General features: G+C 39.6%; 1 protein-coding gene across 4 annotated transcripts in view; it reads right to left on the reverse strand.

Moving 5' to 3' along the window:
- Nucleotides 1–957: 957 nt before the first annotated feature.
- The window catches only part of ptprnb (protein tyrosine phosphatase receptor type Nb), a 29,661-nt gene continuing 3,950 nt past the window's right edge, over nucleotides 958–26,668 (reverse strand). Inside the window, exons 2-23 of one of the 4 annotated variants that reach the window (XR_012593059.1) lie at nucleotides 21,330–21,380; nucleotides 17,817–17,927; nucleotides 17,623–17,722; nucleotides 16,545–16,707; nucleotides 15,363–15,870; nucleotides 14,561–14,704; nucleotides 13,774–13,808; nucleotides 13,439–13,626; nucleotides 12,052–12,131; nucleotides 11,855–11,919; nucleotides 8,702–8,914; nucleotides 8,049–8,357; nucleotides 7,728–7,875; nucleotides 7,550–7,623; nucleotides 7,179–7,256; nucleotides 5,517–5,636; nucleotides 5,272–5,438; nucleotides 4,090–4,143; nucleotides 3,772–3,836; nucleotides 3,272–3,345; nucleotides 2,047–2,308; nucleotides 958–1,168 (exon numbers count right to left, since the gene is read on the reverse strand). Coding sequence is in view for 3 of the 4 variants with exons in the window: in XM_074627804.1 (XP_074483905.1) it covers nucleotides 2,237–2,308; nucleotides 3,272–3,345; nucleotides 3,772–3,836; nucleotides 4,090–4,143; nucleotides 5,272–5,438; nucleotides 5,517–5,636; nucleotides 7,179–7,256; nucleotides 7,550–7,623; nucleotides 7,728–7,875; nucleotides 8,049–8,357; nucleotides 8,702–8,914; nucleotides 11,855–11,919; nucleotides 12,052–12,131; nucleotides 13,439–13,626; nucleotides 13,774–13,808; nucleotides 14,561–14,704; nucleotides 15,363–15,870; nucleotides 16,545–16,707; nucleotides 17,623–17,722; nucleotides 17,817–17,927; nucleotides 21,330–21,380 (2,819 nt within the window). In the remaining variant the exon portion in view is untranslated. Of the gene's footprint in view, nucleotides 2,309–3,271; nucleotides 3,346–3,771; nucleotides 3,837–4,089; nucleotides 4,144–5,271; nucleotides 5,439–5,516; nucleotides 5,637–7,178; nucleotides 7,257–7,549; nucleotides 7,624–7,727; nucleotides 7,876–8,048; nucleotides 8,358–8,701; nucleotides 8,915–11,854; nucleotides 11,920–12,051; nucleotides 12,132–13,438; nucleotides 13,627–13,773; nucleotides 13,809–14,560; nucleotides 14,705–15,362; nucleotides 15,871–16,544; nucleotides 16,708–17,622; nucleotides 17,723–17,816; nucleotides 17,928–21,329; nucleotides 21,381–26,668 lie in introns of all 4 variants that reach the window. The other 3 variants (XM_074627807.1, XM_074627805.1, XM_074627804.1) reach the window with 3 other exon arrangements.

Here is a 26,668-nt window from a genome sequence, read left to right on the forward strand (position 1 = left end):
TGAAGAAGAGGAGTAAATCCACCATCTACCTGTTTTACACTCTTTGACCAACAGGTGGTTTCGTGTGCACATGATGACGCCTCGTGAATTGAACCCAACCAATTTCCTGGAGAGCTTCAAATCTTCATCAAGCTTCATCTCTCCATCACGAGCAACTCCAGACTCACTACTGGAGGACAGCTTTACTGCTGTGCGTACAATGTGCCCGGATATGACCATCAGTTGTGCGGGTGTTGGCGTCTTCCTTATTTGGAAGGTGATGGAAGTGATGCAGTGACCAGCCAGGTCAAAAGTAGCTGGGAAGTGCTCGGCAGGTAGAAGTGGGAGAGATGTGAGAATAGCCTTGCTACATGGATGTGGAGTGATGTTGAGCAGTGGGCAAGGCAGATCCGTTGGTTAGATTTAGTGCAGGCAGCATGATGCAGCTGAATTTCTGATATTTAAATAGTCTGTGGCTCATTCACATGCAGTCAGATGCTTCATTCACATGCAGTCAGGCATGACAGCAGTTTTAAAACCCCTCTGGAGTCTGTCTGTTCATCAGTAAAAACACAAAGCTTTATTTATATATCATGTACAGACGAAGCTGAGAAAACAGTTGGAGTTGGGATAACTTTGCATGTAAATAAACTATATTTTGGTTTTATTTCTTACATTTTTCTGCAGCATTCGTGCATATAAATACAATTTTGATCTATAATAATATTCTATATAATATATTCTATAATATATATTGATCTCATATTTTGGGTGTAAAAATGCATCATCGTTCACTTGAGATCTCTTATTTCAGTGGTGGAGTTTATAATATTTGGCATTTTCATGTGAACTTAGATTCTTCCTTATTACACTTTGTGTATTTTAGTGTTTATATGGGTGGATCTGTGTGAGAAGACTAAACTAAAAACGAGTACAATTAGGGTTTTAAAGTACAGAAAGTCACAGAAGACACATGAGTGATTGCAGCACTTAAACACGAAAAGATTTATTTATGTTCTCACAGATACAAAATAGCTCTTCTTGTTTTCAGAGAATAGCATTTCTTTTTTTATTTCTTTTTCTGACTTGCATGAGGTATACAACAATATATCCAGATGATCTGAATGGCACACAAAGAGAAGGACGCTGGATGTTGGTATTTTCAGTCACATGAGGAGAGGAAGGGAAGCTGCAGACCGAGCAGGTAAACAAGCAGAATTCATCCTTGTTAAACATCTCAACCAGAGATCAGTATCTTTTTGGAGCCTTTTCATGCTTTAAAATGCGTTTTTAATAATGTTGCTTCCTTACTGACACCAGAACCAAACATGATGACCCAACAGAAGCACAATTAAGACATACTTCAACCACATTTAGAAGGACATATTCTGCTTTTGCTTCAGTCTGGTTTAAATGAGAGCTTCAGGCTGGATTTCTGATATTTAAATAGTCTGTGGCTCATTCACATGCAGTCAGATGCTTCAGAAAATGCATTCAGGCATGACAGCAGTTTTAAAACCCCTCTGGAGTCTGTCTGTTCATCAGTAAAAACACAAAGCTTTATTTATATATCATGTACAGACGAAGCTGAGAAAACAGTTGGAGTTGGGATAACTTTGCATGTAAATAAACTATATTTTGGTTTTATTTCTTACATTTTTCTGCAGCATTCGTGCGTATTAATAAAATTTTTCTCTATAATAATATTCTAAAGATTTGTACATTTTTAAAGGCCTCTGTGTCTTTTTTTCTTGTATTTTGGCAGCTTCATACTTTGTTAAATTAATAAAATGAGAAGTCAGACTTGTAGTTGAGAGAAAAAGAAACAGTGCATGTGGGTTGAGGCGGTTTAAAGGTGCTAAACAAAGACTAAAATGAAACTGAACTCCAGAGGGATTTGTTTGAGTCTGATGGGACATGCAGTGTTTTTTATTATTTGATATTCCTGGTTCATTCAGATTAGCTGTGAATGCAACACTTTTTACCCTCTGAACATCCCTGAACGCATCATATGTGCCACAAACACTTAAAAAAATCAGATACATGCCTGCGTAAATCCTTCCTGACCTGAAAGTCGTCTGATATTAAGTTGTTTTTTTATTCTTCAGCCGACGGGCAGATAGAGAAGTCATTCTTCATCACGATCATCATCATCATAGAGAGAAAGGCCAAAGGCCAGGTATGAGTCTGAGAGTCAGGAGGGAGGGTGAGTCCGTCAGACAGGAGGCTGGTCTGGGTTGTACTGGTTTCACTGGTTTCACTGGGGCAGAGCTTTGAGGATGGCGTTGACCTCCTCAGCGACGGCTGTCAGGGCAAACTCAAACTGGTCCTGGAAACAACAAGAGAGACGATTACAGAAGACTGGAAACCTTTTTATTTCACAATCTGAGCCTGAGTCTCACTGTGGTGGACCGCTGCACCGGTTGAGGGTTCGATCCCGGGTCACGGCAGCACTAGTAACAGGGTCAGAAGTCTTGTATCTGTTTATCACCATATCTGAATGTGTGAAAACATTTTCTATGAATGAGGGATGCACCGATACCGGATCGGATATCGGCCGATACTGACTCAAATAGCTGGATCGGGTATTGGTGACAATGGATCAGATATATATGAATTCTATTCTGTGTTTATAGACTATATACATTTTATACTGGAATTTTAATTACTCACCCTCGTAACGTAACTTGATTTGTACAATTTGAACGTTTCTCCCGCTGTTGGCGGGTGCAGGTGGTAGTACATCGACATTTATCTGTTGTAAATCTAGCAGGCATCGCGAAAAATAGAGAAATATGCCATTGTTAGCATTGATAGCATACATCCAGCAACAAACCGGAAACCGGTTGCGAAACTCTCACGAGATTAGGCATTCACCTAGAGCTGTTAGGATCGATAGGTCGTTGGGCAGCGAGTCTCACAAGAGTTCAACTTGTGGGTTACCTTCAAGACACGACATAAAAAATACTTGAGATGTGAACTTTTTTCACCCAAAAACAGATAGATGTGTAACTGCAAACCTTTTTGTGTGACTGAAAAAACATCTTTATGCACTCACACATTGGAAATTATTATTATTTGATTCCATATAGACCTTTTCTTTGCCATTCTGTTGCTAAGGCAACGGCTTAGGTCCAAGTTTACTTCCTGTCAGCTACTGAATTAACAACCATTGGAACAGGAAATACAAAGGGCCCAATTGAGAATGTTTATATATATGAAAAGGTCTATAGTGACTGTTATTTTACACCGTTATTTCCTCAGGGAGCTTTCATGAAGTTCAGTGACTGACCTTGGTGCGGACCATCCCGGGCCTCTGGTCTCGGACGTGCTCCAGTGTCGCAGCGATGTCGATCTCCTTCACACCTGCAGGACAGTTAACACACACATTCACTGCACCAGAAACATGCTCACTGGTACATTCAGGATGGTTGGGTGAGGGCTCAAAACCTTTATTAGTTTAAAAGTATTTTTGTCTGCATAACCATAAAACTAATGCAGATATTGTAGGTAAAACAAATGGAACACATCGGCTGGCATCAACTGGGTTATCTGGGATTATTTTTAAATCCTTTAATATTGAATAAAATACCAATATATTATCCAATATTTCTCTTGCAACAGTTTGTTTTTAACAGAGCTTTGTGGGGAGTTTTTGACAGCTGGTATTTGTAAAAACAAAAGATCAGAAAACTACTGAAATCCTAATTCTGCAGATCAACTCTGGACATCCCTCGGTGATTATGAATGGTGCCATTTTGATAAAAAGTCATTAACATAGATAAACCTCACCTTTAGCCATACGATTGAGAACCATGTCAATCAGGATGTAAGTCCCAGTCCGGCCTGTACCGTCACTATGGAAACAAAGCAAAAGGAAGTAAGAGTTCCTGCTTATTAATCGCGTTGTAAATAGACAAAAATCCTCTTTTATGATGGTGTAATGTTTTATGTACTGCCAAAAGTCCTGCACATGCCTGCCACCAAGTGGATTTATGTGGTACTACAATGCATGTGCATGTGTTTACAGTCTGTGTGTATATATCTGCATCTAAATTAAACTTCTTTATTTTAGTTATTGTATCTTACTGATGAGAAATCCAGGTTTACCTGCAGTGCACGATGATGGGGCAGGACCGTCCTCGGTAGCACTTATTCACCTTCCTGAAGAGAAAAAACACCAGAAGCAAAACAAGACAAGTTATAAAAACGAAAAAGTATATTTAGTTTAGTCAAATTAACTATTCCGTATACATACATAGAGGCTAGGTAAATGAGAGGATCACAAAAAATCAAATGACTTAAAAATATATCTAATAACATCACCATAAATGTAAATTTTATATTTAATCATGCATAACAAGAGCCACATAAAACCGTAGTCTGTCCAAATATAAAAACATAACATAACTTTATTCTCTATCCATGAAATAACCCCACACTGTGCAAAGAATTCAGAAATGAATGCCTCATATGGGCATAATATAATTTAGCCAGCATCTATGTATATATGTATGTGATGTTTGTTCATATATGTATATACAAGCAGTAAGCGATAAATATAGAAGGACAGACGATCAACATTATTTTAAATTAGGAAATAACAAATAAATAATGTGACTTTTGCAGCCACTGCAGCTGTTTGGCTACAAAAGTCCTGCAAAAGTCTCATACTGTATATGTCCTATAAATGTTACAGCGTGTCGTAAAAAAAATCACGGGAAAAAATTACTTGAAAGAGAGTTGATCTGCATCAGAAATATGTCTCTTTTCCTGTTTTAAGAAAATAAAACTTTAAGGAGTAAATAACAGATGAACCTCTTTTGTTTCAGCCAGATACACAATATGACAGATAGATAGATAGATAGATAGATAAGGGGCGGATGAAAGAGGGTTTTTCGGCGATGGACCTCCTGCTGCAGCCACATCAGTCCATGATCATTTTTGTGACTATGCAACTGGACCCAGACTACTAGCTGCAAACCACAAGAATGACACAGACTGATATGTTCCAAACTAATCCTCCATCGCACAGGGAGGAGGGAGGAGAGGAGGAGAGGAGGAGCAGGAGGAGAAGAGGAGCAGGAGGAGCAGGAGGACAAGAATGACACAGGCTGATATGTTCCAAACTAAATCTTCATCGCACAGGGAGGAGGGAGGAGGGAGGAGGGAGGAGAGAGGAGGGAGGAGGGAGGAGGGAGGATGGAGGAGGGAGGAGGGAGGAGAGGAGGAAAGGAGGAGAGGAGGAGAGGAGGAGCAGGAGGAGAAGAATGACACAGCCAGCAGTGATACCTGCGGAAGTCCAGCAGCGGGCGCGTGGAGGTGGGGATGCCCTGAGCCGGCCAGCTGAGGAAGTGGAACTGAGTGAGCGTCCTGGTCTCCTGGGTCTGCACATTCTTCAGGTAGAAGCTTCGCACCAGGAAATCGTTACACCAGATGTGCTCGGACACCAAGTTCACCTGGAGGGACATAAATAAATAAATATAAGCCCAGCTGCCGAATCAAACGTGTCCCTCCCTCCCTCATCCTGTTCTCACCTCGTAGATGTGGTAGAGGGACGAGCCCTCATCAGGCCAGTAGCGGTCACACTGTTTCTCACCGTCCTCCACCAGAGCCGTCATCATCACAATCACAGTGCAGCCATTCTCCCACACCATCTAACAACAAACACAAGATGATTCCTCCATATCAGCTACGATCAATGTAGTCATCCTGCTCGCTCTCAGCATCTGGAGGTCCCTGATGTTCAATGAAATGCTAAATAAATACTTCTCTCCTCTCAAAGCAAAGCTGGGACTTCAGCTTATGTTTTGTTTGTCTCATCACTGTTGCTAGCAGTCATGGACTCTTCCTTTGTCATCATTACTCTTTTTGTGTAATTTTACAATACATTTAGGATTTGATCCCAATGTCACCTTCAGGAACAGACAGGAGTAATTTAGTGTTTCCTAAAAACACACTTTCATACAAGCTTAATTGTATTAAAATGTTCAAATATTTGGCATAAAGATTGACTGAAGTTGGAGCTGTACTTTTACCTGAGATGGCTTCTTGATTATCCAGCAACAACAGTTACATTTAATGTTTTTTTTCTGTTTTTAATACAGCTTTTCCTTGAATTTTAAAGTAATATTTCCCTCTCTGAGTGCTTTAATCTTTGAGCGTTTCTTGGTGGCTGGAAATTCTTATTTCATCAGAAAATTATATAATATTTTTTTAGAGTCTCTCCATTGGCTTTATATTATATGTCACTATTCCTGTGTTTCATTTTTTAGAATCTAAAAATTCAATTTGAAGCCCGGATCTTTCAGCTACGTAGGTTACTCATGTTAGTTTAGATAAAATTAAAATAAAAAACAGATTTGTTTAATTTTCTTTAATGTAAAAAGAGAAAGTGAGTTTTTTAAAACAATGATGGAAAAACAGGTTGAAAACACAATATAAGGAAATTAAATTGAATATTTATTTTTATTTCATACACCACGGTTGATTTGAATGTTTGCACCACGGTTCAACTTCAAATGAATGCAACTCGTAATTCTGCTGACTTTATTTATTTTGTGTTTTACAGTATAGATGGTTGCAGGTGGACTGGTGGGAACTATGGAAGAGTCTTCAGATTTGTCCAAATCATGTGTATCTTTGCATCTTAACTATAAAGTCTATAAAATGTTATTATTATTGTATGATTTTGATCTTTAATCTTGTGTGTGATGAAGCTCTGAGGTAGGATATGTTTTTCTCTCGGTATTACAGCTGTTGAAGGAATTCAGATGAATTAAAGGAACTCCGATTAATCGGCCACCGATCGTTATTCGTTCTAAATAGTTTGGTCGGAGGTCTCTATGAAGGCCGATCAGATGACGCATCAAGTCTGAATTGAAATTTTTCAATATTCATTTGTCTGCTTTCTCGAAAGCTTCACAGCTGGACACACACACACTTAGTCATTATATCCACATTTCTGATGATTATTTATCAAAAATCTCTGTGTAAATATATTGTCAAAGCACCGATAGTCAACCCTACGTTATCGTCGCAGTATTGATATTGCGTTATTTGGTCAGAAATATTATATATCTGATTTTCCCCATATCCTCCAGCCCTACTACATTATGCCACTACTTGGTACTGTAATTTATATACACAAACTTAACACATAAAATGTAAATGAATGTTTTATTTTGCGTCTCACTGACCTGCCAGAAGTCAGAGATGGTGTGCGACAGGGGGCCTTGGGTGGCGATGTAGGCTGGCATCCTGGGGTCGTGCTCAATCTGAAGGGAGGCGGGGGTGAAAGGTTATACAGGGGCAAAGGTCACCTCGGAGCCAAGCACAAAGTCTCAGTTACCATGGAAACCAGCTGTGATGGTGCCAGCTCCACTGGAGCGACGGCGGGAAACTTAATTTGACGGACAGATACCAAAATGTTCAGTTCGTTTACACATCAGATTGTTAGGAGACATATTGATGTTTTTTATGACATAATAGTATAGTATGTCATATATCTAAGTTTTCTCCAAGATGTACAGGAATAACGTGGTTACCATGGTGACCATTGCATACTTACTATGGTGCTGGCGTTGATGTAGTCAGAGCGTGAAGGGTTGATCTCGGCTTTCAGCTTCACCCTCGAGTGGTCATCTGAAGGACAACAGTGACCTTTAACCCTTTTATGTCTGAATATTAATATTCCAGATGTCCTGTGCTTCATTTGAGCCTGACACATGCGGCATCTTTAGACTCACAGGGCACCGAGTCGGGGCAGCGGTTCTTCTTGGCGTTGGCGTCGCTCTGAGCTACGGAGACGGTGCTGGGCTCGGCCTGGTAGGAACACAGAGCCTCCCACTCCTTCATCAGACGGTCCTTGTTCCTCAGGTGGTCCTCCATGTAGGCCTGAGGGACAAAATCATATTATTCACTCAAAAAACAAACACACTGTGATATCACGTACACATCTTTTAATCTACATATTTGTATAGACTTTGTGTTGTTGTGCTTATGCTGTATAAATAGAGGCTGAGGGTTAATCCTCTGCTGCACCTATGCTTCCAGTGTCCGGTACTGACCAGTATCATGTGACCGGTGGAGATGTCCATGTTGGCCTGGGCCGGCTCCTCGCACCACGACGGCGTGCTGCTGTGGGAGCTCGGACTGGGCTGGGCTCCATCGCTGAACTGGGACGACACGCTGCTCACCCTGGAGTCGGCACCTCCGCCTCCTGCTGCTCCTGCTCCTCCCCCTCCAACGCCAGCACCACCTCCTCCTCCTCCTCCCACACCTCCTCCTCCTCCGCTCGCTCCTCCCACGGCGCCGAGGGCAGCAGCTTCCAGCCGTCCGAAGGCGCCTTTGGAGGCCATGTGCTGGCGACACAGGTCCTAGTGAGCCAGTTATGCATCATTGCTTTATCACTCTATCACTGCTCTTTTTACACAGCTTTTCAAATCCATTTCATGTGCTCCTGTTGTATTTATCTGATTACTTTTCTTATTGAGGTTTTATGATGTTTGCTGCAGGTGGTGGACAGCCATCATCTATGTTACTTTTTGACTGAAGGTGTGTGCATGACAACATTTATACATAGTTAAATGATAAAAAAAAATAATAAGATTGCTTATCTTTTATTTGTGCTTTTTAAAGAAATGCCTTTCATAATAACGTTGTTCTCTATACTACAAGTCCTGCTGTGTCAGCCATATTTGTAGTTTCTCTCTCTCCTCACCTGGTATTCCTGGTGGGTGAAGCTGCCCCCCTCTGGTCCCAGACCCAGCTTCTTTGCTGCCAGCCGGTGGGCGTGGTGACGCAGGCAGGCGATGGTCATGGCTGCCACCAAGATGCTGCCAATGCACGCCATGGCCACCAGTGTGGCGAACACCCAGCGGGAGCCACTGGGCTGTACTCGAGTTGCCAGGGGCAATGCTTTCCCATCATTCCTCTAGGACAGACAGAAAGAAATAACATAATCAAACATTAGCTAATGAGGTGGACATAAGTATGGAGGACGGAACCTGCCAAGATACAAAATTAATCAATAAATAAATGATTTGATAAATAAATAAATATGTCATTAAATGTAGCAAAGAATAATATTAAAAATAAATGTAGCCCTTTAATTAACTGATAAAATGACATAACTGATATTTCTGTTTTAATTTGCTTCTTTATTTATTTATCTCTGTATTAATTCCCTTATCTATTTACTCTTCTGTTTAATTTTCCTTTTTTATTTATTTATGTATTTATTTTTATTAATATTTTATTTTTCTATTTATTTTATTTTCACGTTGAGTGAAAGTCATTTGCATAATGAGGCAGAAATGCATAAAGAAATGTATAAAGAAAAGAATACATAAATAAATAAGTTTGGGGAAATAAATATGGGCTGAAATGCAAAGGGAAAATCATGCAGAAATAAATAAATGTATAAATACATACATTTCAAAATAAATGTAAAATACATTTTAAAAAATGAATGCATGAATGAATATCAATTTATGTCCAATTTTATCAATTAATTAATGGCTACATTTATTTGTAATATTATTTTAGCTACATTTAATGACATATTTATTTATTTATCAAGCCAATTTATTCATTTATTGATTGATTTTAGATTTTGGCAGGTTCTGTCTTCATAAATAAGAAGCTGCAGTTGGGTAAAAAGAAGTGTGAGGAGGAGGAGGAGGAGGAGGAGGAGGAGGAGGAGGAGGAGGAGGAGGAGGAGGAGGAGGTAGAGGAGGTATCTCCTCCTTTATTTCTTCCCATCCATCTCAGCAGGAACCTGGGACAAAAATGTGCCCCAGTCCTGCTTTCATCTTCCTCTCTTTCTCCTTTCTCCTTCTCTCATCGTCTTTGTTCCCCTCTTTCTCTCCCCTCCTTTTCATCATCCTTCCTCCCTCCATTCTCTTTTCTTCTCTTCCTCCTCCCCTCCTCCTCCCCTCCTCTCCTGATGAATTGTCTCTCTTGACCTTTCAGACCTCCTCCTTCCTCTCTGTGGGCCTCAGGAATGTGAGGCGCTCTCCCTTTTTCTCAGTGTGTGTGTGTGTGTGTGTGTGTGTGTGTGTGTGTGTGTGTGGTATCTGAAAGACATTAAAGTTGGAGCTGGGTGGTGGGGGGGTAGAAAGGCTACTTCACCTGCTATTATAAAGGGGGGTTCAGTGTGTGAGTGTGAAACTGAGGAAAGAAGAAAACGGATGACCAGACTACATGTGGTTGAAGGTGGTTCACTGCCTTACGTTTTTACAAGAACCTCAAATTGGATTTAACCATCACAAGTCTTTAATTTAATTTATGCTGCTATAAGACAGCTCATTATACAAGAAATAAAGCCAGAAACAAATCCTAAAATGTCTGCAAAAGCTGTCAAATTAACAGATAATTCATTTTAGAAGGATATCATAAATTCATGCTTTTGTGCTCAGATATTATAGAAAATAAAAAACTAGCAGTAAAACTCACTAATAACAGCTACACACACATTACAAGTATTATATAGATATGATAATAAAAATAAATGTCCCATCTCACTATAAACTGACTTTAGATGGATAAAACATCAAAAGTGATATATGTATGAGTTTAAGTACTATATGAAGTATTAAGAAGGAACATGTCTCATATAAACACAAGGACAGTATATTATTAAGGACTTTTTAAGAATATGATACAAGAGCTTAAATAATAAAAAGCACATTAAATGCCACTAGATCCTGATAGTGTAGGGACAGGATGTAGATAACATAAATGTCACTATCATATAAACTGATTATTAAGTCATCTTTATAAGAATAATAAATAATAATAATAATAATTAATAATAATGTGTCAGAATAGATTATTATGTTTTCACTCACCAAATGCACGATGCAGAGCAACTGTCCTGATGTCCTGCTGGACTCACATGGACCCACAGTGTCAAGTTAGACTGACTTTAAACAAACTGGACTTCCTGGACTGACTTTCAAAATAAAGGAAGTGTTTATAAAGTTTAAATGAAGGATGCCTTTCCAGATTATGCTCTTGTTGCATTTAACAATGGTGGAAAGTAACTAAGTACATTTACTCAAGTACTTAAGTACAGTTTTGAGGTACATTACTTGAGTATTTCCTTTTTATATTGCTGTATACTTCAAAACATTTTTTATGATGAATTATTATAGATTAAACTCCCCAGCAGTGTATGAAGTAATTCAAATGAGCTCCACCTTTACAAGCTACTATGGAGGACGGAATCTGACAAAATCCAAAATAATTTAATAAATAAATAAATGACTTGATGAATAAATATATATGTAATTAAATGTAGCAAAAATAATATTAAAAATAAATGTAGGCTTTAATTAATTGATCAAATGTGACAAAAAATTATATTTCTGTTTTAATTAATTCTGTATTCATTTATCTTTTTATTAATTCCTTTATTTACTCTTCTTTACTTTTTAGCAAATACAAATATTTATGTCACATTTTATCAATTAATTAATGGCTACATTTATTTTTAATATTATTTTTGCTACATTCAGTGACATATTTATTTATCTATCGAATCATTTATTTATTTATTTTTGATTTTGGCAGGTTCCGTCCTCCATAAACTGCAACATTAAGTGATGATCACATTAATGCATCAATGATTATAATCCAGTATAGTATATTTTGATGCTAATACTTTTGTACTTTTATTTAAGTTTTGAATGAAGTACTTTTACTTGTAACAGAGTATTTTTACACTGTGGTACTACTACTTTTAGTTATGTAAGTTAAGATGTGACACTATAAGCACCATCCCTCCCTTCATCCCCATCATAACTTGATGTTGTCTTTATCCCTCTCTGCTCTGCTGCCTCTCTTCTTCTTCTCTGACACGACCACCCACCTCTCCAACGCCGCTCTGCAGCACCTTCAGGCCCGTCTCAGACTCCAGGAAGTTCTTCTCTGCAACTGCAGAAAGAAAACATTCAAATAATGACTGGAAAGTATTTGAGAAAACACATGGAGTACTTGTAGCACTATGGGGGATAGTATTTGAAGTATTAGTAGCAGTTAAAATGAATAAAACAGCAGGCGACGTACCGGCTTTCTCTGCCACGTCTCCAGCCGTCAGGTTCTTGGAGTTGGGTCTGACCCTGAAGGTGATCGAAGGTCCGACAACACTGCAGACGACAAAACACAAGAGCACATCCAGAGGGGAGTATTACACAGTGAGAAGTACTTTTACACAAGTACTCAGGGTGTAGTTGAGTATTTTCTTTTCATGCTACTTTCTACTTCTACTCCACTACAGCTCAGAGGGAAATATTGTACTTTGACAGCTCTGGTTACTTTAGAGTTACTTTACGGACTACACGGAGGATCCAGATACGGAGGATCTAGACACGGAGGATCCAGACACGGAGGATCCAGACACGGAGGATCCAGATACGGAGGATCCAGACACGGAGGATCCAGACACGGAGGATCCAGATACGGAGGATCCAGATACGGAGGATCTAGACACGGAGGATCCAGACACGGAGGATCCAGACACGGAGGATCCAGATACGGAGGATCTAGACACGGAGGATCCAGACACGGAGGATCCAGATACGGAGGATCCAGACACGGAGGATCCAGATACGGAAGATCAAGATACGGAGGATCCAGATACAGAGTATCCAGACAGAGAGGATCCAGATACGGAAGATCAAGATACGGAGGATCCAGATACAGAGTATCCAGACAGAGAGGATCCAGATACGGACACGGAGGATCTAGATACGGAGGATCCAGATACGGACACAGAGGATATAGATAAGGAGGATCCAGATACGGAGGATCCAGAGACGGAGGATCCAGACACGGATGATCCAGACACGGAGGATCCAGAGACGGAGGATCCAGACACGGACGATGCAGATACGGAGGATCCAGATACAGAGGATCCAGACAGGGAGGATCCAGACACGGATGATCCAGACACGGAGGATCCAGATACAGAGGATCCAGAAACGGACACGGAAGATCTAGATACGGAGGATTTGGATATGGAGGATTCGGATACGGAGGATCCAGATACGGAGGATTCGGATACGGAGGATCCAGAGGCATCAGGCCAGCAGGTCGGGGATCTGACTTTGTTTTATTTTGTTATCGAGGGTCGATGAGCGCTGGCGTCCTCGGTCCTACCTGATGCTGATGAAGGAGCCGGTGGAGAGGCCGATCCTCTCTGACAGCAGCTCCAACAGTCGTAGCACGCACGCACACACACACACACACACACACACACACACACGCACACACAAACGTACGCACACGCGCGCGCGCACACACACACACACACACACACACACACACACACACACACACACACACACACACACACACACACACACACACACACACACACACACACACACACACACACACACACACACACACACACACACATTCATTCACTGACACACATCTGAGCGTGTTGTACCTCTGGTTGGTGACCATGAAGCCGTACTTGTCTCCCTCGGCCGCTGGTCCTCCCTTCCTCAGTTTGTCCTGGTCGGCGTCCACAGGGGGGGTCGGATCTTTCTGGGCTCCGTGTGGTTTGGGGGGCTTGATGGTGGAGGGTGGAGCCGCGAGGGCGGCCATCTTAAACGCCATCGAACCCTCCGTGAGCTGATGGATAAATAAAGACTTACTTGACTATATCCCCTTTCTGCTACTTCATACTTTTATATTGTACTTTTTACAGCTGTAGTTATTTAAATACTTTTCAGGAATATATATTTACAAGATATAAAAAAACTGAAGTAACATGTTCACCTTCTTTCCTGTGGCAGCGTTGTTCCCATATTTATCTGAACAGGAATCAAAAACAGGATATAATCATGAATAATGCAAAAACAAAGGATAGTTGTATGTATTTGGACATCCATCCATTTTAAGAAGATAATTTGGGCTGCTCTTACCAAAAAGAAGTTTATTCAAGTGTGTGTATAAACAGTATATACATAATACAATATATAATATATTTATTTTAAACTTAGAATAAGAGAGCATACTCTCAGTTTACTTGTTATGTACTTCTCAGAGATATACTTTAAAAAGTATATTTAAGTATACTTGGCTCATACTTACAAGTTCCAAAATATATAAAAGTATACAAATTATACTTTCATGAACTAAAAAGCAGAGATGCTCACAAGTCACTATGTGTGCGACTTAAGTACACATAAAGTATACTTTTATAAACTAAAAAATGGGCCAATTTAGTCCCAAGAAGTATTAAAGTAGTACACTTACAAGTATACTACTAGTACATTGATATTAGTATACTTACTACGTAAAGTATACTTGGGAAATATAAACCTTAGCTTACTTAAGTATACTTCATAAAATAAACTTTAAGTATACTACTTTTTCGTAAGGCATGTGCACAAAACGGAGGCGCTTGTTAAGGTCAAGTACGGTACAAGTCTGTGTATAATAATGTGTTTGTGATATAACATGTGACACAACAGACAGAAAGAACAGTTGTATTCACTTCAGTGATCTTGTTTTTATGACAGTGTGCATGCTGCTTTAAAAAGCCAATGATGAGCAGACGGACCTTTGGCTGGTTTGCGGCCGTAGGAGGTGTCCAGCTGCAGCTGCTTCAGAGCGGCTGGCAGGTTGTCTCTCTGCTCAGGGGACAGATCCTTGACGTCGAGGCCGTAGTGGTCGAGCAGCAGAGCCAGTCTCTGCAGAGAGTGTTCTGAAAAACACACATGGTATAGCGCTCTGTAGTCTTTACTGCAACTAAACTTTCTACTTCATCTCTTCCACGTGTCAGAGACTTTTTACTGTACTACATTCAGATTTTACATTAAACATGTGGAGGAAGAAGTATTCAGATCTTTTACTTGAGTAAAAAAGTAATACTACAATGTAGAAATACTCTGTTACAAGTTAAAGTCCTGCATCTAAAATGTTACAAAAGTATTAGCATCTGCATTTCAAAATAGTGTATATTATATTATTGTATTAATGTGTACATCACTTTGATGTTGCAGCTGGTAATATATACAGTATATATATATTCTGCCCCTAGGGATCTGTAAAGTCTTTGTTGTTTATATTTTGTAATCTGAATCTGAATCTGCAAAGTATTAGTATTAGTATAAGTACAAGGTATTAAATTAATGTTATGGAGTAAAAAGTACAATATTTGCCGGTGAATTGTGGAGTAGAAGTATAAAGTAGCAGTAAATGGAAATATTAAAGTACAAGTGCATCAAAATTATAATAAGTAGAGTGAATGTACTTTTCCAGCGCTGCATGTTTGTGGAGCTGAATCTCCTTTAAAGGAACTTTTCAGCTTCACACTTGTTGATTGTTTTATTTCTTCCTGTCGTTACTTCCTCTCCTCTCACCATCCAGCCCCGACAGGGCGTCGTACTCCTCCTGCTCCTGCTGCTCCTGCTGCTGCTGATGCTGCTGCTGCTCCTGCTCCTGCTGCTGCTGATGCTGATGCTGCTGCTGCTGCTGCTGCTCCTGCTGCTGCTTGCTGAGCTGAGCTACCTGGGAAACGTAGTCCTCTCCATAGTCCAGCGGGAAGTCCAGCTCCGGGAAGAAGGAGGAGGAGGAGGATGAGGATGATGAGGAGGAGGAGGACAGCAAAGAGGGAAATCCTGCTGTTGCCCCCCCCCTGTGGCGGGAGAGGGACTGCACAGGGGAGGAGGAAGAGGAAGAGGAGGAGGAGGAGGAGGAAGAAGGAGAGGTGAGGTAAAAGGACACCAGGTCCTGGAGAAGCTGCCGGTCTCGGACCAGAGGGTTTCCTTGGGATCTGGAGCGAGAGGGGGAGGCGAGGAGCGGGAAGGCTGGATTATCGTCCAGAGAGTTGAGGGAGCGCTCCTCTTCCTCCTGGTAGCCGTACTGCTGCTGCAACAACAACAACAACAACACAGATACAACACACATGAAAACACACACAACTCTGACTTAATAGTCCTTCATAAAAGTATATTTGATTTAAGTTGCTTTAAAATGTTTGTAAATGCTGTAAATCATATAGTCTGTGGCTGTAAAGTTTCATGAGGCTGTGATTATCCTAGAGGTCACCACAGGTCATTTATACAGTGAGGTCAAGTTTCAAAAAATGGTCTCACTACAATGAAATGGCTACTATGAGGACTAACATCATCACACATGAATACAGTTGGGCTCATTGGATCCACAAGAGTCTCAGCTTTACAGTGATACCCAATTTATGTAATTCAAGACTGTTTAGGGACACACCAAACACACCATTTTAGAATAGGAGAAAATAACACATGCATGTCTCAAGTCAGTAATTCTCAAACTTTAAAATGTGATCAGTGAACTTTCAATGTTTTAAACTGTGTTTTTATTATGTTAAAATGTGTTTTTGTCACAAACTGACATGCAAAACCTGATAATTTACTTTACATTTATATAATGACACTTTTATATAGTAGTGTATCCATCTAGTCAATCAGTATATTATTTAAAACCTTCTGTTGCACAATATACCATATTATTTTAAAACCAGCATCAAATCGTACATGTTTAAATAGTGCATATTATTTCCCCACCTGATGGTAGGTGTAAGGGTCCAGCAGGGGCGTCTGCATGTGGACCGAGGACCGGGAGGGGTCGAGGATCATATAGTCCGCGTACTGCTGCATCATCTCGGGGTCAGCTGGATCCTCGGGCCCCTGGACCCTCCGCTGACTGGGGCCCGCCTGTCTCAAAAACCTGGAAAAAAATACTATTAATTAGTTTCAAAAGATTTTGCTTATTGTATGTTTGTTGTACTTCATCAGTGATTTATCAATATTTTCCTTCCTGCTGGTTTGTGTGCTAGACTGATGAGTATGGAGGACAAAACCTGCCAAAATCAAAAATCAATCAATAAATGAATAAATGACTTGATAGATAAATAAATCAATCAATCAATAAATCAATAAATAGATAAATGAATAAATAAATAAATAAATATGCTATTAAAAGTAGCAAAATAAAATAAATGTAGCCATTAATTAATTGATAAAATGTGACATAAAATTATATTTCTGTTTTAATTTGCTTCTTTATTTATTTATCTTTGTATTCATTCCCTCATCTATTTACTCTTCTGATTAATTTTTCCTTTTATTTACATATGTATTGATTTTTGCATTTATTTTTTATTTATTTTTTAAATGTATTTATTTATTTATTTATGCACACTTTTTCCTTTGCATTTCAACCCTTATCTATTTCCCCAAACTTATTTTTTTCTGTATTCTTTTCTTTATACATTTCTTTATGCATTTCTGTCTTATTATGCAAATGAGGGGGCTGTCACTTAATGTGAAAATAAAATAAATGCAAAAAGAAATAAAGAGAATTAAAAATTTATAAAAATATATACATAAATAAATAAAAGGGAAAATTAAACAGAGGAGTAAATAAATAAGGGAATTAATACAAATATAAATAAATAAAGATGCTAATATGAATTTATGCCACATTTTATCAATTAAATAATGGCTACATTTATTTTTTATATTATTAAATCATTTATTTATTATTATTAAATGTATTTATTTTACTTATCAAGTCATTTATTGATTGATTTTGGCAGGTTCCGTCCTTCATAGGTGAGGGGCATTCTGGGAATTTTCTTACTGTTTTGGCGCCCTCTCATGGAGTTTGGAGGCGACAGTGGGAACGCGACTCAACTCTCGGCTGATGATCGCCTGGGTAACGTCGTCCTTCCAAGTCAGACCTGCGCAGCCACAGGGCAACACAACTTATTTACTTTCTCCTACTTGTTACTTGTTCCGCTGGTGAGCAGACGTTAACGTCTCACTCAGACTCACCTTGCACCATCAGGTCTTTGAGGACTTCCTGCAGTTTGTGCAGGACAGGTACAGACACCTGGTACTGGACGGGCTCCTGGTGGGGAGCCTGGCACTGTCCGAACAAACCGTCTGCACGGGAAGAGACCGACAAGTCAGTTTCTTTATGTCACTTCTGACATATTCACATTCATACCCTACAAAATGGAGATTTTCTGAAAAATAGTGAGCTTATCCAGCCAACTTAACAATAAAGACCCACATAATGCTCCTCCTGTCAAATCAAACTACTGTTCTCTCCTTAACTGATCTAACTGGCTTTCTATCAGTTTGTACTCTCTCGAGGCAGGATTGTAATATTTTGGAAGAGCAGCAATTCTTATTATTTTCCTCCTCCACCTCTATGCGTGCACATTAAACAGTAGAATCAGTGCAATGCCACACGGTTCACAGTTACAGACGTTTTATCGTCTGGCTGCATTGCGGCAAAACTTGAGCAAGTTTCAACTCTGTTTTCTTTGCTGAGACATCTGCAAACGACAAACCGGCGTGCCATCACAGTGAAATGGACAGGAAGGCTGCATTTTCAGCATAACATCACAATAAAAAAATGTCAAATGTCTCAGTTACCTTTAGTTGTATCTAACCATGCAGATAGTTCAGAGTTTGAAACATTTGTGTCTGAGATTTCTAACTCAAATTCAACACAAATAAAACCAAAACTACCTGCATTGCTGGATACCAGTAGTTTTTTTTTTGAGGGTTGGGTTGAAATAAGACAGGAAATAAGACAAATTATGATTATTCTTTCTCTCATCTTTGTCTTTTTTAGTATTAATACTTTACTCCTCAGGCCGCATTGCAGTTGAGTAAGATATTTTTACAATTTGGGTAAACTGATCCCATGAAAACCCAAAACAGATTAGCATCTACTAGACGCAGGAGAAAACCAACCTACTACTGTATACACCTGAAATCAGGATAATATTCTTCTTTACTCAAACCAACACAGAGCTGACGGACACTGAAGGAACAAGCAAAGCAAGAAAAACACACAAAATATACATGAATATGGCCATAATGTGCAAATATACAAGTACACACACATGTACACAAAGGGAGTTACACAAACCGCATACAAGCACATAACACACACAAAGGTAAACTTCTCACTATGCAAACATGCACACACCAGAAACACAGAGTACATTTACCCACAAACGTATACACCGCAAATACACACTCCACTTCACACATGTACACACACATATTGAAGCAAAGTGTGTGTGTGTGTGTGTGTGTGTGTTTGTGTGGGCCGTGGTGAGTCATCACCTCTGTCTCCCTCCATCTCTCATCAAACACACACACACACACACACACACACACACACACAAGGGAGACACACAGTCGTCAGGCAAGTGATGTCACTGTTGTCATAGAGACGGCCAGGGCGAGCTGCGATTGGCAGAGCGCGGCTGACGGAGAGAGACCTTGTTTACGTTGCACTCTCGCTCTTTTTATCTCTCTTTCACTACGTATCCCTCTCTTTATGTCACTCCGTTCACCTTTCTGCCCATATGACGAATCTCATAGACAAAATTATCATTTTTCACACACTCCCATTTCAGCACAATCACACACACACACACACGTCACCGTCACACACACTCCAACGCTCAAATGACCACACAGACTTAACACACACTGAAATGTAGTGGTTACGTCTGCTGAATTCAAATTTACTTTGATTAAACAGACAACAGATTACAGATGTTTAAAGAAACAAAATGTGTCGTTTGTTGATGGGATTGAGATGTTGATTGAGATTACAGATGGTTTAGTATGCAAACTAAATTGTTTTTAATTCAGTGTTGAATAAAATGTTTTCTACTTAAAATTATAAAGGTTTAACACAGATTACAGATGTTTAAGGACACAAAATAAGTAGTTTTATTAATGCAGCCTGGAATGTATTTAGCCGAAGCATTAAAGCATTTTAACACAGATTACAGATGTTTCAGGCAACAAAATGTACTGTTTTTGAACACAGTCTGGGACTAAGTTTATTTTACTTCAACACTCCAGGGGTTGAACGCAGATTACAGATGTTTAAGGACACAAAATGGTCTGTTTATTGAATGCAGTCTGGAACTACATTTATTGTACTTCAACACTCCAGGGGTTGAACGCAGATTACAGATGTGTCAGGATATAAAATGCATTGTGTTTCCAATGCAGCCTGACATTCAACCTGTAACTCTCTCAGCCTTTTTCCTCACAGTCATTCTTGCATTTCAGCTAATGCACTTCCTCAAAGCGTCATCGAACACACGCCATGAGACCTCACTATGAACGCTGCTCATGTTCCCTAACTGTTCCCGTCTCTGGAAACGGGGAACAAAACATCCTCAAGGCGTACACAGAAACATGCCGCCATCAATAATTCAGCTGTCACGTGCACGCTCTTGTAATGACATGTTTGAACAGACAGGGAGGAAGCAGGAAATCCACTGAGGGATTATAGACAGCCCCGTTAAAGGCAGGCTGAGGCGTGACGGCTAACCAGCTCCTGACTGTTTGACGGACAGAAGACACGTCACAGCTTCCTGAAGCGTGTCGCTGCAGCTGGAGCCCGCTGGGATCGCTCACTGTTGGTCGATTTACTATTCTCGTCACGCTGCATTCAGGGCACCGTGAATACGAGCTTCCCGTGGAGGGAGAAAGTGTCCACGTTAGCCTCCCAGAGGAAGATATCAGGCAAGTTTTAATTTGGCTTCATGAATGTGTGAAAAGAGTGTATAGATTATAATAGATATGTTTAAAGGGGCAGTTCGACCAAATCACCAAAAAAATATTTCTCCTTACTTCTTATTTCCTACTTTCCACCTTTACAAATAAAGGTCCACATAAAACTGTATCCATTGAGGTCATTTATTTTGGAAAGACTTGCTGCTGTTGAGGTTTTCCATTCACCTCCATATCGGGATGGTGTCAGAAGTCAAAACTGAAACGTTTTCCTCGTTTTCTCACATTTTATCTATGGGATCAGTTTTGATTTCTTATACTAATATACTGGTCTTTGTGTTTAGTTTTGTCCCTGTAAATGTGCTCTTTCTGTAGCACTGGGAAATACTAGAGAGGAATAAAGATGACATTATTTTTTGTCTTTTATATTTGTGATGTTAAGAGCAAGATGTTTAAATGTTCAAACGTTGATCTCATATAAATATTTGATATGTTTGTTTCATGTTCAGCTTCATACTGAAGTAAAAACTGTTTTTTTAGTGATGTGGGTGAACTGAATTAAAGTGAACCTTTTGTTTGTTTCATTTGGAGTTTTATATGGTCATGGCATAATAAATGAATACAACAAGGCTTCACCCCGTTCTCTGTTGCCTCTGAATGCAGGCTCATTACTACAGCTGCCATGTTTTTACATACACATAACAGGTACAATCTTTTTCATATGTATAATGATAAAAAAAACTGTGGACAAGACAGTTTGTGATGGAAAAGTAAAACTGGAATACTCACCATCGTTGCACAGATGATCTCTCGGACAGAGCTTCTTTTCAAACAAACAACCTGCAGACACAAACAAACAACAAATAAAATATTCATATTCATTTAAAAAGGGGCTGCAAACTCACCAAAAAACAAACAGTGTCCCTAGAAATGTATAGAGCTAACCAGCCTCCTTTAACATCAAACTTTGGCATGTTTTCCTCCTGAATTTAGAACCTAAATGTATCATTATTTGACTGGAAATAAACACTACTTTGTCAGATTAAAAGCAGAAACAGATGTGTATATTTGGAGAAAATGTGCCTTATGAAATTTCTATTATGGGACATAAATATAGACAGAAATGAGTTTGGGAAACCCCGACCAGAGCGGGCAGCTACAGTCAATGTTAGTGATGGGAATATATACACACGTGTATGTGTGTGTGTGTGTGTGTGTGTGTGTGTGTGTGTGTGTGTTACAGTTGACCGAGGCAGTAAACAGCAGCAGATGTGAAGCGGCTCGCTCCGATCTGTTTGCATTGTGTTTTCATTAAGGATTTATGTAATCCATGTGTATTATTCACGTATCCTGTGATAACTTCAGGAAGTACACCTTGTCCTGCAGAACGACCTGCACAAACACACCACGCTCGCTGTTTCAATCCCATTTAATTAGTGTCTTCAGTGATGTCCTCAAAAGTGACGCTGTGACATCATGACTTTGGGCGAGGACAAATTTCAAGTTACACTGCAAAAAATCTGCTTCTTATCAAGTCGTTGTTGTCTGCTATTGAGTATTAAAGTTTACTGTTTCCAAAAGAAACATTATATTAATATTATAATTATATAGAAAATAGAGCTGTCAAAATGAATGCAGTTTGTTTTAACACCACTAATTCCTTGAACACAACTTACGATCTTTAGGTTGTAGCGGCTCAATTTTAAAGCTAGAGTGAAGATACTGGTATCATATGAAACTAGAAAATCCTAATGAATCCACTGGTACCAATCATGTCATACTAGCTTGTAGAGAAGGAGGTTAAATAACGCTCCAAACTTGCGCTAAACTTTGGCGAGGAAAAACTGTCATGGCCATTTTCAAAGGGGTTCCTTGACCTCTGACCTTCATATATCTGAATGTTAATGGGTTCTAAGGGAACCCACGAGTCTCATAAATACATACATACATTTGCATAAAGCAGCATATTTGTCCACTCCCATGTTGATAAGAGTATTAAATACTTGACAAATCTCCGTTTAAGGTACATTTTGAACAGATAACAAATATGTGATTAATTTGCGATTAAAAATTGAAATCGATTGACAGCCCTGATAGAAATATATTGAAATATTCTCACTGCACTGGCAGATTTCTTCACTTGTTTTAAGGAAATGTGTTTTTTAGGGTTGTGAACAAGCTGGCATTACTGAGGTGGCGTCTCACTTGTAAATCTGCACATTAACACTGAATATTAACTTGTTAACCGCTTTTGCCCATAAATATGTCCAGCAGATGCTGTAGAACTCGAAATGCCACTGACATCAAAAGTTATAGTGTAAAAATGGTCAACTTTTCGGTGTTTGAACAGACAGCTAGACGTCGTTTCACACATGTACTCTTCTCAGCTGATCCAACAGTAATGTTTTTTCTAAAACCAGACATATTGCATAATGTTCCGCTATGACAATGTTTCAGATTTTTAGTAAATGATGTGTCTTATCTGATAAAAATACAAGAATTCATGGCCTGTAAGTGTTTTAATTTACCGGTTAGTTTTAACCCATCACACACGTGATGGCGGCGTTGCTCAAGAGCAGAAAACAGACACAAGACTGCAGGTTAGTTTATAGACAGAAATGATGTGTAAGTGAGTGATAAGTAGGAGGTTAATGCAGCGTATCTTCTGCCCTGCCCCAGTTAGTGATGTCACAGGCCACTGTTGAGGAGACTGACGTCACTATCTCCTATAACAGCGTAGAGACGAGCGTGAAAACAATCATTCACATGGAAATAAAAGAATTAATGCCGTGAGAAAGCCAGAACATCTTACTAGTAAAGCTCCGTTTCTTCTCTACTACAGCCTAGTCTGATGTCTGATACCACAGACCAACCCAGTCTGTGCTTTTTCTTTCACCTGAAATCTATAAAAAGTCAGACAGAGTATCGACTGCATGACGACGCTGTGCAGCAGCTATCAGAGAGGGAATCTCCATGAAAGGAGGAAAGCGGAGACGAATGCTAAACATAGAAGGAAGAGATTCTCCATCCATCCGCCCGTCGCTCCCTCCATCCACATGATGACTAATCTCTCCTCCGCCCACACATCCTCCCATCTGATCTCTCTGTCCCTGTCCTCCTCCTCCTCCTCCTCCTTCTCCTCCTCCCTCCTCCTCCTCCTCCTCCTCCTCTCCTCTTCGTCTGTTTCTAGGAGATCATCATCTTGTTAAACTCGTCCTGAAGACTGTCCATCACTGTCACCAGTCACACACACTCAATCACCTCTAATACACAGCATTAACTACTAATTACAAGAAGTTATGGAGTAATTGAGTGTCTAATGAGCAGACACTGTAAAAAATGTTAGTATAGTATTCAGATCCTTTACTCAAGTAAAAATATGAATGCCACACTGTGAAAAAAGTCTTTACTTAAGTAAAAGTATGTTAAGATTATCAGCAAAATGTACTTAAAGGTACTATATGTAACTTTCAGAAAATCCTTGTTATTAATGACAGCGGTGGCCGTTAAGTGAACTGCAGTCCGCATCCTGTTGCTCACGCACATACTCGCCCATCAACGTCAACGTCATCCGGGGCATTGGCCAAAACAGTGACGTAACACTACAGTACAATCATATATCACCGTTACTATCTGTATGTCCAATCGCCATGATACTAACTAGCTCGCCATTTGCAAAGTACTTCATCAGCTAACGTTACGAAGCAAAACCGTCCCGAGTTCTTTACATAGAAATCAGTCCACAGGCGGTTATAAGCAACCGAGAAAGTCTCAGTTTTGAAGGTACATTACAATCCGTTCACACATTGGCAATACAAAGCAATTAATACATGTACATTTTTACATATAGTACCTTTAAAGTATCAAAACTACAAGTACTCAGAGAATTTTCTGGAAATTAAGGTTTGTATCTTTGAACAGAAAAAGGAAACAAGTTGATTTGCATTGCAAACAAGTTAAAATTATATTTTCCACTTGTTTTAAGAAAATAAAAGGTTCATTTAGAAGATAAAACTGACTCAGTGGGAGAATTTTGGTTGATTTTGCAGCAGTGAAAAGCGTTTTAATCCAGGGAGTCATAGAAACAAACTCAGCAATAAACTCTCCTGTTTGATTCAATTTCACCAGAAAAGCCATGAAAATGACTCAGAGTCAGCAGCAGGTCTTCACGTTTCTCAGGGGAAATCCTCCAGCTTTTAACCCACAAACATCTTTCTTCTCCATCTAAAACTAATCAGAGAGAGAGAGAGAGAGAGAGAGAGAGAGAGAGAGAGAGAGAGAGACGAGAGAGAGAGACAGAGAGAGAGAGACAGAGAGAGAGAGAGAGAGAGACAGAGAGAGAGAGAGAGGGAGAGAGAGAGATTTGTTTTTCTTGTCTGAGAAGGTGTGGCTCCGTCTGAGCAGGATCGCAGCCAACACAATAAAACCATAAATCTGTTTCCTTCCATCATCACTACAGGGAGACTTTAGGAGCCATTTTGAAGGTTTGGTTCATCGTGAATCACATAAATTCATCCCATCATCACGTCCTGTTTGGACCTCAGTATCTCAAAGCTACAGGTCAATAAAAGCGGGGGAATATAAATGAGTCTTTAAAAATACCACATGAAGTTTATGATCCAATATGTTGATAAAAAAACATAATCTAAGTAGCTTTGACACAGGAAACTGGAGTTTACATCCCATCTCTGTCTTACAGTCAACGTTACCATGATCTTTCACTACCTGTACCCATGTAGCTTCAGTTGCCTAAACTTCAAACACTCAGAAAACTAGTATATCTCTATATATAGAGCTGTATCTGCAGGATGACTCATATCATAACTCATCATAACAGATTTGGCATTTAAATGAAAATCTAACAACAACTAAGCAAATAAACACATTGTTGAACAACTAGTCTGATATGTGTTTTACGTGGAAGAGGTTATGTGAAGAAAATCAGGCTGACTCATCACCAGCTCCCTCCCATCATCATCATCATCATCATCATCATCATCAGTCTCTCTGTGCCTTCACTTCTATCGTCCATTAACTGCGTGCCAGATTGAATCCAGTGTCATTTTCATAATGGTGCTGCTGGCATTTGTGGCTGCTGCTGTGTGAGAGCGAGCTCGTCCTCTGCTCTGCGGACTGACAGAGGATATTTAAGGTGGGATGAGTCAGCCAGGACGGAGCAGAATAAAACCTGGCTGAGTGGCAGCAGAGGCAGCGAGGTTATAACCCTCCTCAGCTCAGTTAACCTTTATACCGATGCACACTAATCACTCTGACTGGAGCCCACTACATGCAGTATTTAAAGGACAAGTCTGCTGATACTCTATATGTTTCTTCTTGTCAACCTAAAGGCTAGCCTGATATCGCTTCTTCCTCTGGGCCATTAAAAACACATCAATGAGCCTCACTGTTGCTCCTTCATCACCATCGGCTCACACACTGTACTTTATTCTGACTCAATCCTACATACAGCGTCCTGCTGCCACGAATACTAGGCTGAATTAGCCTAATGTGGGACATGTTTTGCATTTCAGACTCCAGTACCACTCCGAAATCCCCAGGATGTGTCCTAATCAAACCAAAAAAGATGCAGCCACCCTCAATTATGGAATATAATTTGCACTTCACCTTAAATATCTTAGATAACCCATTAGAAAACTAAAAACCTCTAAATAACCATTAGGCAAATCATCCTGTCCCACTTTTCAAAACCATATTTCCTAAAGTGGAACACAATGTCATTGAAATAACATATATAGAGTATATTTACACCATATTATAATAGTTTTGATGAAAAAACATAAACATATCCTGATAAAAACTAGCTAGAAATTCATACCCTTAACATTAAGATTGCTCCACCCTAATCTGTGATTGGACATTTGATGACACCCCAGCTTGTGTTAACCAATCATTTGTATTGACTTTTATTTGTTTGAGGAAGACCTACACCCACTGGAGCATGGGTGTCCCACATTACAGCAACTCACCCTACTACTAAGATACAAATGTGGCTTAATCCGCTAATGAAAATAAAAAAATGTCCCCCTGTTTGTTTGTTTAAAAACTACAGTGAGCAGCAGTGAGCCTTTACTAAAATGTGTATATATTATATTTGTGAGGTGTTTTTA

Source organism: Sebastes fasciatus, chromosome 24 (genome assembly GCF_043250625.1).
Source record: "Sebastes fasciatus isolate fSebFas1 chromosome 24, fSebFas1.pri, whole genome shotgun sequence".
Lineage (NCBI taxonomy): Eukaryota > Metazoa > Chordata > Actinopteri > Perciformes > Sebastidae > Sebastes > Sebastes fasciatus.